Genomic DNA, 19,259 nt, shown 5'->3' on the forward strand with positions numbered 1-19,259 from the left:
CGACTCGATGTGGCTGACAGATTCTGTATATTTCCAGGTAAAATAACTAGATGTCACTATGTATCACGCTGCTGACTGCTGATTGGTCTTTAAAAAGTATGCTTACTTTTTATTGGATAATATAAAAAGAGCTTGATTTTTACTGGACTATTTTTGACAGTCGTATTTATAGTTCCTAGAAATCTTAAAAATACTTACGATTTCATTATTTTTTAGGTGATTTGTCTAATTTTACTACAGTAAATTCTTATATTGATTTATTTCATTTAAATTTGCATTTTTATTGAGATAAAAGTCATTACGTAACATATTGAAAATATTATTTGTCGGAAAACGCATTTGTTGTTTGTTAACCACAGAAATACAACTCTGTAATGGCGGGCAACCGTGTCGAAGTGTTTTCCATATTTTCAATCTGGTTTTAATTTGTAATAATGTTTCTTGAATAATTAGAATCATGAGGCAGTTAGACTTGTGTCGGTGTTGTCTCGCAGTTGGCTGTGACAAAGACATTTCGGAGGAATACGAGGAAGATGGACGCAAGGAAGTGTATTCCGATATGATGTTAGATACGTTCAATATTTTTGTAAGTTATTTGCTCATTATCCTTGATATTTAGGACTTAGCATTCAGGATCTTGCTGAAACAGTTGATTTTATTATGTGTGAGGTCTGTGTATGCTTATACTTTTGGTTTACTTATTGGATTAGCATAACACTTTTTTTTGCGTGTTATTTTCTGTAAAGATACAATTTAGTACTACATACAGCATACTAGATTGAGTATAATAGTGTGTGAGCTCTTACATCATGTTAAAAGTATTTAGTGTTTACAAGAATTAACCTACATCCAAACTATGAATATTTAGATACCATGTTATTGTTCTGGTATTGAACTTTGATCCGTAATAATTGAGATTATTATAGTTGTTTATATATTACAATTATCTACATTGATCAGTTCAGTTATTTCTTTGATGGCATGATTTTGGGGAGATCTTACACAGATAAACCAATCCCCAAACTAAGCAAAGCTTGTATGTACTATGGGTGCTAGGCGACAATATACATACTTATATACATAGGAAATATCCATGACTCAGGAACAAATATCTGCCATCACACAAATAAATGCCTTTACCGGGATTTGAACCCAGGACCGTAGATCAATATTTCCTTGTTGGACAGGCAATGACCAATGAAGGGTCACACAGTGGCATGCGCGGATCCAGGGGGGGGGGTCATGGGGGTCATGAACCCCCCTGGAGCCTAGGTTGGCCAAATGGCCATACAAATAGACCACGTGACTCCCCCTCTGGGCCCCGGGCCTTTACCACGTGATCCCCCCCCCCCCCTCCCTGGGCACGAAGCTGGATCCGCGCTTGCACAGTGGGGCAACAATGGTGACTTTAAAGAAACAGTTTTGTTCTGTTTTAACTAAATATTACCAACAGATATCCAACGACGATGTGGGTGGCAAGTGCCAGATCTGCGAGGACTGCATCTTACGTCTGCGGGAGGCTTCGGCGTTCAAGGCTCAGGTCATAGGAGCCGGGAAGGCCATCTCGCAGAAACTGAAGAATACGAAGATGGAGTCGGAGGATGATGGTGGGATATGTTTTAAAAAGTAGTAGTATTAGTAAACACTTTATTGCACAGAACAAATTACAAGTACAGTGAATAATTCATAATGGTTATGTACAAAAGCGAGCTTATCCCTTTAAGGGATCTCTTCTAGCTAACCTTGTTTAACTTAACCACTAGCTGACAAGACAACATAATTTTTAGCTAGGTATATGATATGAGCTTTTTATTTACTTTTGTTGTTTTGTGCAGGTTAAATTTGACCTACAAAAAAGTGGAATAAAAGTAGTCAAACTTTTATGGAAGTAGCACTTCTTTGTCAATTGTTCGTATCTCTTTCGTAGCTATCTATATCTCTCGCTCCTGCGTATTGGCGCGACAGAGCCAGACTACATTTCTGCGGCGTTTCGGTGGCGTTTCGCGTCGCATCGCTATGGGGCCAGGCCTTTCAAATCAAAAGGTTACTTCTTTTGATTGAAAAAGACATATATCACAGAACAGTTATTTGGTAATTTATTTACAGAAGCAGAAGAGGTGGTAAAAGAGGAACACATAAAGGTGGAAGAATGTGAGGTGGAGCTTTCCTATGAGGGCTTCGATTTCACACAGTTCACTGAGAGCAACGATGATGGTAAGTAATATCATATTCTTGTATTACATTAAGACGCTAAAGGAGTGGTCAATTCTCCATACAAACACTCTCGTCTATTTCCTCCCTGGTTTTGAAGAGCACTGATTATTATTATTTTTATCTGTGTTGGACCGTTTTGATTTTTTGATATTCTTATTTTTAAAGAAGCTACAGCCCATCAAAAATTTCCAAAAACGGCGATATTGCTGGCGTAAAAAAGATGTGTTACTCAAAATTGGTGACAATTAGCCAAAAAAACTAAACGGTCCGACACAGATTACTTCATTGTTATTCAGATTCTCAAATTTCGTTACGATTGATTAAGTTTTGAAGGAGGAAACAGTCGAGAGCGGAACCTTTATGAAAACGGAAATATTTTTTCTCAATATCTTTTAACTGAGTATGTATTATGTATATTGTTGTCTGAGTACCCACAACACAATCTTAAGCTTGCCGTGGGCCTCAGTCAATCTATATAAGAATGTCCTATTAATATCTGTTATTTTGTACGTTCCAGATGAGATCTACATCATAAAGCTGGAGGACGGGTCCTGCGTGGCGGGCGCCGGCGACGAGATGCGGAGCCTCCTGGACCCGGAGTTAGCGAGCCCTAAACGTAAAGTTGGTTAGTAATTACTAATTTCTATCTTATTAGCCCCTTTTTAGGGTTCCGTAGTCAACTAGAAACCCTTATAGTTTCGCCATGTCTGTCTGTCCGTCCGTCCGTCCGCGGATAATCTCAGTAACCGTTAGCACTAGAAAGATGAAATTTGGTACCAATATTTTTACCGATATGTATATCAATCACGCCGACAAAGTGCAAAAATAAAAAATGGAAAAAAATGTTTTATTAGGGTAAAGTGGGGCTGATATTTTTTTTCATTCCTACCCCTACGTGTGATATATTGTTGGATAGGTATTTAAAAACGAGTAAGGGTTTACTAAGATTGTTTTTTGATAATATTAATATTTTCGGAAATAATCGCTCCTAAAGGAAAAAAAAGTGCGTCCCCCCCCCTGTAACTTGTGAACCATATGTTTAAAAAATTTAATATGAAAAAAATCACAAAATTAGAACTTTATAAAGACTTTCTAGGAAAATTATTTTGAACTTGATAGGTTCAGTAGTTTTGAGAAAAATACGGAAAACTACGGAACCCTACACTGAGCGTGGCCCGACACGCTCTTGGCCGGTTTTTTCTTAATTAGAGTATATCTATTAATTCAGTGTGCCGCTTGGCAAAGGCCTCCTCTAGCTCTTTCCATTGGGCCACTCTTCTCCACTTCGGGCCCACTGAGATTGAGTTCGTCCTCCCATCTTATCTTATAATATCTGGGCAACCGAGCTTCGCTCGGTTCTGTTTCGTATCCTTGACATGTGTCGCCATCTAGTTCAAATTTGAATAGTACCTACATCGAGCGAAAGAATTCTCAGCCTTAACAACACAACTACTCCACACGAGATGGCGCGCATTTCGCCACAAAAACTCAAATAGTGTATTTTCTATTCGTTTTAGCCTTGACCTGTGTCGCCATCTAGTGTTTGCAATAAATAGTACTTACATCGACCGAAAGAATTCTGTCTTAACAGTACAACTACTGCACACGAGATGGCGCGCGAAGAAAAACGCATGAAAACTCGAAAATTCGCGTTTTCCGGGACCTAAGGATAAGTTAGACCGATTTTTCACCCCCAAAAACCCCCACATAACAAATTTCTGCGAAATCGTTAGAGCGGTTTCCGAGATCGTCAGTGTAAATAAATATATATATAAATAAATAAATAAATAAATATACAAGAATTGCTCGTTTAAAAGTATAAGATAGTACAATCTCTAGGATACCAATAGGCTAGTTTTCTACACTTCAAATAAAATATTTTTTCAGTGAAGTGCACATAATTAGAAGAAATATATGGACATTAGTTATGTTTAAACATCCATACTAATATTATAAATGGGAAAGCGTGTGTGTCTGTTTGTTTGTCCGTCTTTCACGGAAAAACGAAGTGACGAATTGACGCGTTTTTTTTAAGCGGAGATAGTTGAAGGGATGGAGAGTGACATAGGCTACTTTTTGTCTCTTTCTAACGCGAGCGAAGCCGCGGGTAAAAGCTAGTAATTTATAAAGTAAATGAATTGACGGTGACGCCACTTCTCAGTATTTCACAGTAAATTCATATTAGCAAATCGTTTTACAGTTCTTAAAAAGATGCTGATTCGACTAGTAGGAAACTAGCCTGTTCGTAATTCTTTAGCTCCATTTTTCCTACCTTTACAAATTTATCCATACTTAATATTATATGGGAGAAACTGTATGTCGTGTTTGTTTTCAAGGCAAAACAGAGCCACGAATTGATGTGATTTCTAGTAGTCAAGTAGAAATAGTTGAAGGGGTGAAGAATGACATAGGCTACTTTTTGTCTCTTTCTGACCCCCCAATACCCTAAAATGGGGGTTTGGAAGTTTGTACGGAGCAATCCGCAAATTTCGAATTTATCGCGAGCCCTAGTTCACCTCAAAAATCACTGCAAGTGCCTTAATAAACATCCATATAGGTAAATAATCAACCTCTAAGTGTTTTCTTTTCGTTTTCAGCCCCTAAACCGAGAAAAGAGAAACAAAAGAAGACACAAACCGATGTGACTCAACGGCACCTTGATATGCGTTCCAACTCTCTCAAGCTAGTCCGGAACTCCAACATGTGCCTCTTTAAAGCCGGACGAGCCAAGTTCAGCTGCCACTACTGCTTCCAATCATACCCCGACATAGCACAACTTCGAGATCATTCACAAACACACTCGCATACTAAAGAATTCAACATCAAAATCAATCCGGTCTCACATCTATGCTACAAAAAGGTAGACATCTCCTCGCTTCACTGCGCTAGGTGTCTCGAACCTTGCAACACCATCGAAGACTTACAAGAACACCTAACAGTCATCCATGATTTCAATTTCACCGATGATGGACACTTACTAATACCTTTCAAACTAGATAAAGGTTTCTACTGCGCTATATGTAGCTTACTTTGCAATACTTTCGCATATCTAAGTATGCATATGAATTCTCATTTCCCTAACTACGTCTGTGAGACCTGCGGGGCTGCTTACATAAACTTCAAGAACTTAGACGTACATAGAAGAGTTGTACATTTAAGGAAATGCAAACAATGCTTACAAGATAAATGTACGTGTAAGGAAGTTAAAATCACCGGACGGCAGAATTCACGAAAGTGCCTAGAGTGTAATATTACTTTTAAGTATTCTTATTTATATAAAGAACATAATTATCAAGTACACGGTGCAAAAAGACCTTTAGCAACTTGTGATGTGTGTAATAAAATATTTTTAACACCAAATAACTTGAAATTACATATACGTAGAATACATAATGCTGAAAGAAATCATATATGTGGGATATGTCATATGAGTTTTTTCACAGCACATGGTATGAGAAAACATATAAGAAGGACGCATACTGATGTGGAGATAAAACCATATGCTTGTGAACACTGCGCGTGCAAGTTTAAAATGAAATATTCGTTGAGTAAGCATTTGAAGAACCGTCATGGACGCAGGATGGATGGAAGGCTGTTTAGTGAAGGGTTGACTTTGGAGGCGATGCATAATACGGCCGTTTGAAATTATGACCTGAGAAATGTGCTAATTTAGAACTAGTGCGGAAAAAACACCATGTCTACTGAAATAGTACATTGTGTATTAAGGGCGGAAAGTGAAGGATTACGAACGAGAGGCTGTTAGAAGCCGCCCTTGATATATGGGTATTTTCAAAAATTGGAACCCAAAAATTGTAAAAATTAACTCGATGACGATTTTGTGACGACAATTAAGAATAAAATTGATCTAAAAACCAACTTTTTTCATGTTATAAATGAAGAATATTGCTACACACAAAAGCAATATTTTTGTCGTCACAAAACTGACATCGAGTTAATTTTTGTTAACAACGTTCACTAATTTTGGGTCCCACACACACACAATCACGCCTGTATCCCATAAAGGGGTAGGCAGAACACATGAAACTACTAAAGCTTCAGTGCCACTCTTGGCAAATAAGGGGTTGAAAGAAAACGAAACTGTGACATTGCAGTCCCAATCTTTGAAAATGCCCAATACATCATGTTTTTATCCCAGTCGCGAAGTAATAACCAAAATTTCAACTAAATGTATTGAATTACCTACGCTGACATTTCGAACATTCGTCTATCATGTAATTTTTGACAGGTCGTGGAAGGCCCCACTGTTATATATTTTTCCCCTCACTAGCTCGGAAACACGTGTTTTGTCCTTTAATACCAGCGGGTAAAAACGCATTTTATCCACTAGTGGATAAAGTAATTTTATCTTGAGTAGAGGCAAAATTTCTGCTTTAAAATTGATAAAAGTAGACTAATCTAGGGATGAAGATGTTTTGCCACCTGTGGAACTACTGGAAGCAGTGATAAACGCGTTTTTTGCGTTGTAGTTTCCTCGCTATAGTGAGGGGAAAAGTTTTGTGTTACACTCGGGTGCAAATGTATTTTACTTTTCGTGTGTTGAAAAACGAGCAAGCGAAAGGATGCTATAGTTGAACCACGAGCGAAGCGAGTGGTTCGAGAATAGAATCCTGAACTTGCTCGTTTTTCAACACACGAGAAGTAAAATACATTTGCACCCGAGTGTAACAAATAACTATTGCACATGTGTAAATATTTTTGTAAATAAAATCTGTTTTTAAATTTGTGCATTTCATTTTCTGATGCATTTTATTTATTGCCCTTTATTTATCTTTATTGAACAGGCAATAAACAGCGAAGTGTCACTATTGTGAAATATGCCACTGTTGTAATAACACTGTTGTATGCAAAATTTGGGTTTCTAAATAAATAAAACACAACATAACTTCAACAATTTAATGCAAACCCACATGTGTCCTCTTCATATGCCGCCTCAAAGAATCCTTAGTAGCAAACGGGTTACTGCACAAACTACAGGAAAACCGCTTTTCCCCCGTATGGGTTACCCTATGACGCGTCACATCCGATTTAGTATAAAAAAGATTATGGCAAATTTCGCATTCGTGATTTTTCTCCTTCATGTGAACGTTTTTCATATGATTATTACATAAACTTCGAGTTACAAACGATTTTTCACATATCAGACATTTATGATTCGGTTTTGGTAACCCATGTTTCTCTACTAGATGCAAAACTTTAAAATTCTCTTGAAAAAATCTTTCATTGCAATAAGGGCATGGAAAGCGAAGTTTTCTTTCGTATTTTACATTATGAATTGAAATCTCGTGATGTTTTTTATCGATTTTATTTGAAAAAACATCGTTGCAATGTTTGCAATGGAGCGGTCTATGAGAACGCGTTTTGTGTAAATTTAAAAATACTAAATTAGAGAACGCAGCGCCGCATATATGGCAGACCTGCTTTTGAAAATGTTTATTCATATGCATATTTAATAATCTAAAAACAGAGAATTTTTCCGAGCATATCTGGCATTTTAAATCAGTTTCTATTTTAAATGGAACTAATAGGTCTTCGCCTTCAATTTTGAGGTTATGTTCTTCTAAGTGTGTTTTTAGTTTTTGTATATTTTCTACAGGTTTTTGGCAGATTTTGCAGCTTAAGTCCGAGACTTCTACTTTGACGAGTCGGTTCTGCTGGAGAATGATCTTCTTCTTGATATGTTCTAGAGTGTGCGTGGTTTCTGTGTGCTGTTTTAAGCCGGTCATGTCGGGGAAAGGCTCTTTGCAGCAAAAGCATCGGTACCTGTAATGTGTGAACTCAGCTTAAGACATGTTAAATTGTTCGAGGTTTAATAGATTGGGCTATAAGTCACAAGAAATAAAATAGTACATTACGATACAAGTGCGGAAAAGAGGAAGTTCGGAACGAGTGGAGATATATTAGAACACGACCGAAGGGAATGTTTTAAATCGACAAGAGTTACGAATTTCCTTGTCACACGTGTATTACGATACACGTTTTTCACAAATTTCGTCGGGTACCACGGCGGGTGGGTGGTCTAGTGGTGAAGACGTTAGCCGCGTAAGCTGAAGAGCCGGGTTCGATTCCCGGCTCGGCCACCAGTGGGAGTGATCTTTTGTTCGTTTTTATAGCCGATAGCTCATAGCTTACTAGCTCGCGGTGGGACCAGTGCCTAGGCTGGATACTGTTTGCCTTATATATCGGACTACGGCGGTTTAAGGGTTAAGTATACAATATCTGGGCAACCGAGCTTCGCTCGGTTCTGTTTCGTATCCTTGACATGTGTCGCCATCTAGTTCAAAAATGAATAGTACCTACATCGAGCGAAAGAATTCTCAGCCTTAACAACACAACTACTCCACACGAGATGGCGCGCATTTCGCCACAAAAACTCAAATAGTGTATTTTTCTATTCGTTTTAGCCTTGACCTGTGTCGCCATCTAGTGTTTGCAATAAATAGTACTTACATCGACCGAAAGAATTCTGTCTTAACAGTACAACTACTGCACACGAGATGGCGCGCGAAGAAAAACGCATGAAAACTTGAAAATTCGCGTTTTCCGGGACCTAAGGATAAGTTAGACCGATTTTTCACCCCCAAAAACCCCCACATAACAAATTTCTGCGAAATCGTTAGAGCGGTTTCCGAGATCGTCAGTGTAAATAAATAAATATATAAATAAATAAATAAATATACAAGAATTGCTCGTTTAAAAGTATAAGATTAAAACTTACCAGCTCTTGTTCCACTGGAAGACACACATGGTAGAATTCGCGAGCAACTTGAGCGAGTTCTCTCTAAGCAGCGGTCCGGTGCCGCGGCGCTCTGCTAACGCCTTCAACTTGTCCTGATCACAGTCTGAAAGACAGTTTCTTTATTATTTGACCACCGGTCTGGCCTAGCGGGTAGTGACTCTGCCTGCTAAGCCGCGGTCCTGCGTTCGAATCCCGATAAGGGCATTTATTTGTGTGATGACTGATGAGCACAGATATTTGTTCTTGAGTCATGGATGTTTTCTATGTATATAAGTATTTGTATATTATGTATATCGTTGTCTGAGTACCCACAATACAAGCCTTCTTGAGCTTACCGTAGGGCTACGTCAATCTGTGTAAGAATGTCCTATAATATTTATTTATTTAATTTAAGCATTGACGACCGGTCTGGTGGCCTAGCCTAGCCTGGTATTTAATTATTTTACTAAACAAAACTTTACCATATCTTAGAAATAAATGCATATATTATGCAAAGGTCCTGGGTTCGAAACCTGGTAAGGGCATTTATTTGAAAGTTCGACCGGTCTGGCTTAGTCGGTAGTGACCCTGCCTGCTAAGCCGCGGTCCTGGGTTCGAATCCCGGTAAAGGGCATTTATTTGTGTGATGAGCACAGATATTTGTTCCTGAGTCATGGATGTTTTCTATGTATATAAGTATGTATTTATCTATTCAAGTATGTATACCGTCGCTTAGTACCCATAGTATGTACAAGCTTTGCTTAGTTTGGGGCTAAGTTAATCTGTGTAAGGTGTCCCCAATATTTATTTATTTATATTTGAAAGTTGAGCACGTAAAACTGGGTCTCACAGAACGTTGCGTTGCGACACAGTATAAAACCAGTAATAACTCTTCTTACAAACTTCACGCCGCGCGGTGTGTCCCCCTCCCTCCCCTCGCATGCGGCGAAAACATGCGAAACTGGTGATTATTGGGCTGGACAGTCGGGGCCGCGTTTGCGCGCTGTGTTGACGTGTTGAGTTCGGGAGAAAATGACGTCAGCACCGAAGACATATTTTCGTTACTGTAGTGTTTATGGGTGTATGGAAAGTTCTCAAAATGCGGAAATGTCATTCTTTAGAATTCCTAGACACCCAGAAAAGTAAGTGGTTGTTATATATTTGCAGTGTTAGGTACATTATTGCTTACGTAAATGGCGTAAAAGTGAGATTTAAAGCTAGAATGACACATTAAAATCAATAAGGATTTATCTGTAACGACATTTAGGTAGATGCTGCGATCTATCTAGCTCGAAAGTTTGGTACCTACTTAAATATTGTGCAAACATCTATTCAAACATTTTATGTAAATATGATTTCGTCAGTATTTAAGAAACAAATACGTACTTGAATCTTTATTAGATAAAAAGGTAGAAAGAGCGTTGGTACTAGCATAGCGCCATACACAGTTACTAATACGAGTAGGACAGTAGGTACCTACGTTTCTAGTTCAAACGAATCTTTTTTTTATTGTGATGGATTGGGTGTATTCTAGAGAAAACATATAAAATGAACACTTAAATTAACGCTTTTGCAATTATTGTTACACAATCTACTATTGCGCGTATGAGAGTAATATATTTATAATGATTTTTTGTGTCTTCAATACTGACTAATGTGGTGTCATGACGTGGTATTGTTATACTAAAACCTACTTACAGTTAATAGTACCTATTAGATTTACAACAACTTACATTGTACGAAGTCGATTATAGTAACGTTGTACATGTACAACCCTGCGTGACCTTGCGCAGTAGTAACGACCGCGCCGCCGCTGCCGGAGATTAACTACTGATATATCCTTATACTGTGGTTGCGAGCACTGTAATAATGTGTTTTCTAATAAAAATCATAAATTACGAAATACCTTTTTTTTTAATACTACGTCGGTGGCAAACAAGCTACGGTCCGCCTGATGGAAAGCGGTCACCGTCACCTATGGACGCCTGCAACTCAAGGAGTGTCACGTGCGCGTTGCCAACCCAGAGCACAACCGCTTAGTGTGTAATATTGTCACTGTGTAAAAGTGCCCCTATGGCCTATTTGCTGAATAAATTATTTTGTATTTGTATTTTTGTGAAAAAACTTTACAAATAAGCGCCGTCAACTTTTACGAGGTGTTTTTAGGTGTTAAATGCAATGATTATAATAAGGTGGGAACCTATAATTGGCTGTTTGTTACTAGGGTTATATTATATATTATTTATTCTGAATTGTAAGCTGTTGGTTCTCCAAATAATAAATAAATAAAGATACGACAATTCATATAAGGGCATTTAGAATTTGGGACACCCCAATTAGCGTAAGTTGTAGCGAAAATGCTAAAATGGAAAGGAGCCCCCCTTTCAACTTGGGAATTCTAGTAAAGATAGTTATTGGTATGTATTTTGTGCTAATAAATAAATAAATAAATAAATAAATTAATTAATTAATTAATATTATAGGACATTCTTACACAGATTGACTGAGGCCCACGGTAAGCTCAAGAAGGCTTGTGTTGTGGGTACTCAGACAACGATATATATAATATATAAATACTTATAAATAATAAATGATTTTTCACCACACCAACTGGTAAAGGCTTACTTTGCTATTCGAAAACAGATAGCAAAATTGCATTTTATCCACAGAAGTGCAAAGTAAATTCATACAAATTTTAACTTGATGTCTTAAGCTGTTTGGTAGAATTTATAATGATGATTTTGAATCATACATATTGAATAGATTGATGGATTTGATTTAGTTTGATGTTTTATAGTCAGTATTTTGTTCGTGTTGGTGTGGTGAAAAATTTGTGTTTCACTAGGAGGCAAAATTTGTTTAGCTTTCATGCCTTGAAACCCTCACAACGCTCAAGATTCCACTGGAATCTTTCGCTCGCTCGGGTATCAATATTGGCACGTGCAGTTAAACAACTACTTTGCCCCCTTGTAAAACAAATAACTATTTCTTTCTAAGTAATAAGCCAATGTAAATATAAATACCTGTATTCTCGTGTTTAATTCTATTTTTCTTTGTCTTTGCCTTTCGTTTGAGTCTCGCAGGCTTCCTGGTGCCTTCTAAATTTGTTTCATCTTTTGCAAGCTCCAGTTTAATGTTGGCCAGGATCTCTGTCACAAGGGAAGTAGAGCAGATCATGTAGTAGAATACACATTACGATACAAGTGCGAAAAAGGATTGAAATTGGCTGATGTACAGTACATAATCTTTTTTTTTTTGATAGCCTGGTGTAGTGTCGCACTGCTGGACAAAGGGCTCCCCTCGCTTCTTCCATTCAACCCTGGCATGATTAAAATCCTGCCAGCATGGATAGAATAGGCTACTTGCCTCCTAGTCAAATCAGCTTCTTTTTAAGAACTGTCAAAACGAATTTAAACGACTTGCTAATATGGAATTTATATGAAATTGAATTGAGTGACGTCACGGTCAACTCAGTTACTTTATATATTTCTACCTGATTTATTAGATAGAAATTAGATCTAAAAATAACTTCTATCCATGTTTTTTATCATAATTATCTGATGCTTTATTTCGTGCATGGTATAAAATATTTTAACTACAGTCAAGGTCCCTATTCATCCAAGTCATCCCACCATCTCTTTTTCGGTCTGCCTGAACCCCGGCCTGTACCCTTTACGGTGGTGTGTGGGTCCCACTCTGGTCATAGTCATTTGAAAATACAACACAAAACTTGTAACAACAAAGCACAAAACAACCTTCAAATCAAGAGTGAACAGGCATCTTCTGGGCGAGCTCACTCCATCGTAGGCCACGTCTTTGCCTTTGCCTAGTCTGTGGTCAAGAGTAAGCCCATTTATATATTAAAAAAAAATATCGGTAAAAACTTAATTACAAACAGAATAGTGCAAGCTTGGAATAAATTACCCTCTGAAGTTGTGAACTCTACCAGTGTTAATCAATTTAATAACCTAACCACAAAATTAAAATTTTGAAAAAACCCCCGACTGCGACATAGTAGACCGATTTTCATGAAACATGGCTAAGAACACTCCCGACTAACTCAGCTTTCAGACAAAAAAAAACCGGCCAAGTGCTAGTCGGGCTCGCGCACAAAGGGTTCCGTAGCAGCAAATATAATAAACTTATTATGTCAATTTATACACCTGCCAAAATTACAGTTAAATCAACCTATCTCAAAAACTATAAGAGATACTTTGATCAAACCAAAAATCGTTGAAAGAGTTAATTAGCATGCATCACCTCTATTTTTTTTAGAATTTTATACCCCGTAGTTATAAAAATAGAGGGGGGGGGACATACTTTTTACGACTTTGAGAGCTGATATCTCAAAAACCGTTCACTTTAAGAAAAATGTTTTTTAGAAAACTTTATATCATTTTAAAAGACCTTTCCATTGATACCCCACACGGGTATGTACATCGAAAAAAAAATTTTCATCCCTCAGTTACATGTATGGGGGGCCCCACCCCCAATTCTTTTTTTTACTATTTAGTGTCATAATTTTGTAGCGGTTCATACAACACATATTCCCATCAAATTTCATCACTGTAGTACTTATAGTTTCCGAGTAAATCGGCTGTGACAGACGGACAGACGGACAGACGGACAGACGGACATGACGAAACTATAAGGGTTCCGTTTTTGCCATTTTGGCTACGGAACCCTAAAAAACTAAATCTAAATCGGTTCATCCGTTCGGGAGCTACGATGCCACAGACGGACACACACACAGACAGACAGTCAAACACAGACAGACAGACAGACACGTCAAACTTGTAACACCCCTTCGTTTTTGCGTCGGGGGTTAAAAAAAGACTAGACAAACTATCTAAGAAGTGAAATCGTGCAAAGTGAACAATGATTTAGACCAGCGGTTCTCAAACTTATTTTCCCATGGAACCCTTTTAGAAAGTAAAACATCTGACGGAACCCTTAAATTATTTTTCTTTTTATTGCAATCTTTATTTTAATAAGCAATCATGATAGTCAAATCTAATCACTAGATTCTAATGTGAGGATACATGGAACTGTTTTTTATTTTTTAACAATTGGTGAATATTTGGTTTTATGGAAGAGAGTTGAAGTTGCATATCAGGTACCCAAAATTCACACGGAGCCCCCAGAGAGGCTTTGCGGAGCCCTAGGGGTCCGCGGAGCACACTTTGAGAATGGCTGATTTAGACGTTCCAGCATCAGCTGCCTGTCTAAAACGAAATAATTAATAATAATAAATAAATAAAATTTTGCACAGTTTTTGCATCATCATCATCATCATCATCATATCAGCCCTTTATCGCCCACTGCTGAGCATAGGCCTCTCTTCTAATACGCCACTTGTCCCGGTCCTGAGCTAGTCTTATCCAGTTGTGACCCACAATTTTCCGGATGTCGTCCACCCAACGAGCTCACGGATGCCAAGTTTTTGTATACTTACCATCATCATCCAGACTGTCCTCGGGGCATCCAGTGCTGACACAATCAGCTTCAAGAGTCAGTGGCTCTGCCTTCACATCCGGTAACTTCAGGTCTTCTTTTATGTTGATATCTGAAAATAATAAATATATATTTAACACCTTCACTCAGGCTTCAAATCTATTATTATTTATTTACTAGATTTTTCCCGCAGCTTCAATCGCGTTAGAAAGAGACAAAAGTAGCCTATGTCACTCTCTATCCCTCAACTATCTCCACTTAAAAAATCACGTCAATTCGTCGCTCCGTTTTGCTGTGAAAGACGAACAAACAAACAGACACATACACTTTCCCATTTATAATATTAGTATGGATTAATCAGGCAGGCGAGATTAACAACTTCACTTAACGATTATTTCTTTTTGACGACCGGTCTGGCGCAGTCGGTAGTGACCCTGCCTGCTACGCCGCGGTCCCGGGTTCGAATCCCGGTAAGGGCATTTATTTGTGTGATGAGCACAGATATTTGTTCCTGAGTCATGGATGTTTTCTATGTATATAAGTATTTATATATTGTATATATCGTTGCTGAGAACCCACAACACAAGCCTTCTTGAGCTTACCGTGGGCCTCAGTCAATCTGTGTAAGAATGTCCTATAATATTTATTTATTTATTTAAGATGTGTTCTTTAAGTTTGTTAAATAGTTATTTTATCTAGTTGGTTTTTAAACTGCTGCTTATTCAACAATAAAAGTAAAAGTAATCTAATTTGCATAATTTTATGGGTATTTTCAAAAAAATCAATTATTTATTCATAAATTACATTTCATAGTCAGTACAAATTATTACAGTTTAGGTAAGAAATTGAATATCTGATTTTCACAAATGCTGTAGGTATGTATGTTTTTTTTTTAGGTCAAATTCAAATAGGTAAATAATAAATAAATAAATATTATAGGACATTCTTACACAGATTGACTGAGGCCCACGAAGGCTCGTGTTGTGGGTACTCAGACAACGATATATATAATATATAAATACTTATATACATAGAAAACATCCATGCCTCAGGAACAAATATCTGTGCTCATCACACAAATAAATTCCCTTACCGGGATTCAAACCCAGGACCGTGGCGCAGCAGGCAGGGTCACTACCGACTGCGTCAGACCGGTCGTCAAGTAATTTGACCACAATCGCACCTGATGGTAAGTGATGATGCGGTCTTAGGTGGAGCATGCTTACCTATGAGATACCTATTTACTCTTGCTATGTATGTATGTTGTAGGCTTATTCTACTGAGAATATACACTTAACATCCCACCAAGAAAGAAATGTCGCATCTACTAGTAATTTTGTGTTTGACAAACCTGAAAATATTAGAATTTAGAAAACACCCTTACCTTCAATATGTTCCAATGTGTACCGACTCAGTGTAGCCTCACTCTGAAGTATAGTTTGTTTAAAGGCCCTCGCGTCTCGAAGCCGGCCAATGCAGTCTTCACAAATCAGTTGATTTACACTATACTGGTCAGAAATCTGTTCAACAGTATGAAATCATTGGTGATTACCTTATATTTGCAGTTGTAGGGTAGAACATTAAGTTTTTGTTTTTATAAGTTCTTTATTTTAACATAAATACAAAATATACATGGTAAGATGCTGCACAACAAAACCAGACACTTAAAAAACTTAAGTAATATTGTATTAGTTAACGTAATTTAATACTTAACCAGCAGCGCCAGACACAAAAGAGGGGCCGAACGTGTTAATAACACATATTAACATGAAATAATACATTATTTATTTAAGTTATATTTTGACAATTTTTTAGTGAAAATTTTAGTATTTAGAGGTAAGAAAACTACTTGAAATCGTAGATTAGGGTATGAATTTCACTATATTCACCTGTATATCAAGAGTTTCTTTCAGCATTTCTTCATAAACTTCATTTTCGCCAGAGAAGTAGTAGGGAGATGAAATGTTTTTATAACAGCCGTCGGCGAGACAGCACCTGCAGATATTTGGTGTTGGCTTCCAATCCATGCTTCCTTCTTTATTAGAGTTAATTATAAAACCGTATTTGATATATTTTCATTCATAAAATACGTGTTATTATAGGTTTTAGATATTCCCATTGTCATAAGTCAAGATCGTCCGTCCGTCAGTTTATTTTGACGTTTGTTTTTTTTTCTAAACTCCCTTTTTAGGGTTCCGTACCTCAAAGAGGAAAAACGGAACCCTTATAGGATCACTCGCGTGTCTGTCTGTCCCTCTGTCACAGCCGATTTCTCCGAAACTACTGGACCGATTTACTTGAAATTTGGCACACGTATGTAAACCTGTGGCCCAAAGACGGAAATGTAATTTAATTAAATGAAATTTAATCACAGGGGTCACTTTTGGGGGGTAAAATTGAAAATTAAAAATCAAAGTTATTAAAACTATATTGTGTTACATATCAAATGAAAGAGCATTTTATCAGCATCTGAAATATATTTTTTTTATATTTTTTGTTTTGGTTATTTAGAAATAATTTAAGAAAATAAGCAAAAAATGACCATTCCCCCCTTATCTCCGAAACTACTTAGCGTAAAATTTTCAAAAAATACACGAGATAGCCCTCTCCATGTAGATTACAGGAAAACCTATTAGAAATCTACAGTCAAGCGTAATTCGGACTTAAGAGAAAAAACTCAGATTACGAATTTCACTCACTGCCGCTGCAAGTAGTTACTAAACGTCTTAAAATTGTGTAATCGAGTTGGACAGGTATAAAGAAATTCATTTCTGTCTTTTTCTTTTTAGAACTTGTTCAATTTTTTTTTCATTTGTACAAAATGACTTAAGTTCCTACTAAAAAGGAGGCGCTTAAGACCGTTTATAAATTGACTGAGCAAAATTTTATTCAAATCGGTCCAAAAAAAGGTGTCTGTTGACGAAAACATAGAATTTGTGCCACCGAAAGCCCAAATCTGAAGTCCATTTTGCTCTATCTCTTATCGTTTCCGAGATATATACGTAAAGTCTTGAAAGTTCGAAACGTTAACTTTGCCATCATAGTCGTTCAGGCGCTCATGAGTTCTTTGTATGGAAAAGTTGAAAACCGACTCGCACTTGACCAATGTTCATAGAACGTTGTGGTTTTTTTTTATTAGCAAAAATGACTTAAGCGCCTTCAGAAGTGTAGGTGCTTAAGACCGTTTGTAAGTTAAAGTTAGCTGTGATGGCTCAACGAAGAAAGAAGATTTCAGTATCCTACTTATCAGGGCGAGCGGTAGCGAAGCCCTCCTATAGTCGACAAAGTTCCGAACCTTGTGGTACATTTTTTGAAAAAACTATCACGCCTATGAAGTTGTGCTTAAACATAGTAATTTATATTCATATCTAGATTTCATATCTGTAAAAAAATATTATTTTATTGTCATTTAAAAAAAAATCAAATCTCAGTTTTGTGTTCAATATTGTACTACTAACGCCATCTGTTAGGACTCTAAGGAGTAAGAAAACATCGTTTACTATTTTGTATAACTAACGCCATCTGTTAGAAAACTAAAGAGGTAACGTTGTATTTTTGACGTCTGTCAACTATGACGATCAATCGAAACTTGGCACTGGAAATGGCGCGTAATTCAATTTTTCTATGGGAATCAAAACTTAGCCCCTACATTTTTAATATTATGTTATGGCTCGTCAAAGTTTAGGAAGCCAGCCAGAAGCCAAGGGAAGAAAGGGAGGGAAAGAGAGGTTATCAACACGGTGTTTTCAGTCAAAAGAAAAAGTGAATTTTATTTATTTATTTATTGTTGAGAAACCCAATGTACTTAGGATATGTTTAGGAAACTCAACGATAGAGTTGTTCGCTGTCGTTCGCTAGATGTCACTGTTACCCCCGCAAACTGGGCAATGACTTGTTTTCGTAAAATGTATAAGTATTTTTTGATGTCCACATTTTTCGTTAGATGTCGCTGTACCACCTGCAAACTAGCGAACGTCCGTCCGTCCGTCCGTCCGTCCGCGGATAATCTCAGTAACCGTTAGCACTAGAATGCTGAAATTTGGTACCAATATGTATATCAATCACGCCAACAAAGTGCAAAAATAAAAAATGAAAAAAATGTTTTATTAGGGTACCCCCCCTACATGTAAAGTGGGGGCTGATATTTTTTTTTTCATTCCAACCCCAACATGTGATATATTGTTGGATAGGTATTTAAAAATGAATAAGGGTTTACTAAGATCGTTTTTTGATAATATTAATATTTTCGGAAATAATCGCTCCTAAAGGTAAAAAAAGTGCGTCCCCCCCCCCTCTAACTTTTGAACCATATGTTTAAAAAATATGAAAAAAATCACAAAAGTAGAACTTTATAAAGACTTTCTAGGAAAATTGTTTTGAACTTGATAGGTTCAGTAGTTTTTGAGAAATATACGAAAAACTACGGAACCCTACACTGAGCGTGGCCCGACACGCTCTTGGCCGGTTTTTTTTCATATTGTCTATGCATAGAAACACTACAGACGGGCGTTTTTTGCAAGGCTCGATCGTTTAACCCCTCGTATGCTTAGGGGTTTAATACTTTACCCGTAACGTAACCTGTTTGGCAGTTCGTATTTTTGTTGTGTATTAGCAAGTGTACAGTCGGCCAACCAAATCTTGGCAGTCGATTTGTAAGTTTAATGGCTCGTCGATCATCTCGCCACTACGAGTTGCAACGTTAAGGTTTAGGAAGGACGCGTTTCATGAAATAAATTGGCCGCAGAGGCAGAGCCCTACATTTTTCAAGTTTGCCGGCTTTTTTAGTGCCAAGATTTGGTTCTATAGTTGTCATAGAGAAAAAATTAAAATACAAAATATGTTAATAAATAAGCGT

At 37.3% G+C, this 19,259-nt stretch overlaps 2 protein-coding genes across 2 annotated transcripts; one reads left to right on the forward strand and one right to left on the reverse strand.

Annotated features, from left to right (window-relative positions):
- The first annotated feature begins 219 nt into the window (after nt 1–219).
- LOC125239833 (zinc finger protein 43-like) lies at nt 220–6,471 on the forward strand. Its single transcript, XM_048147545.1, has 5 exons — nt 220–586; nt 1,454–1,607; nt 2,107–2,214; nt 2,732–2,839; nt 4,812–6,471. The coding sequence occupies exons 1-5, from the start codon at nt 458–460 to the stop codon at nt 5,855–5,857; spliced, it is 1,545 nt and encodes a 514-aa protein (XP_048003502.1). The 5' UTR covers nt 220–457; the 3' UTR covers nt 5,858–6,471.
- Nucleotides 6,472–7,114: 643 nt separating this feature from the next.
- LOC125239637 (zinc finger protein 728-like) lies at nt 7,115–16,518 on the reverse strand. Its single transcript, XM_048147282.1, has 6 exons — nt 16,294–16,518; nt 15,789–15,924; nt 14,406–14,516; nt 11,974–12,099; nt 8,951–9,074; nt 7,115–7,995 (listed from the first exon to the last, which is right to left on the reverse strand). The coding sequence occupies exons 1-6, from the start codon at nt 16,429–16,431 to the stop codon at nt 7,128–7,130; spliced, it is 1,503 nt and encodes a 500-aa protein (XP_048003239.1). The 5' UTR covers nt 16,432–16,518; the 3' UTR covers nt 7,115–7,127.
- Nucleotides 16,519–19,259: the final 2,741 nt, after the last annotated feature.

The sequence above is a fragment of the Leguminivora glycinivorella genome, chromosome 26 (genome assembly GCF_023078275.1).
Source record: "Leguminivora glycinivorella isolate SPB_JAAS2020 chromosome 26, LegGlyc_1.1, whole genome shotgun sequence".
NCBI lineage: Eukaryota > Metazoa > Arthropoda > Insecta > Lepidoptera > Tortricidae > Leguminivora > Leguminivora glycinivorella.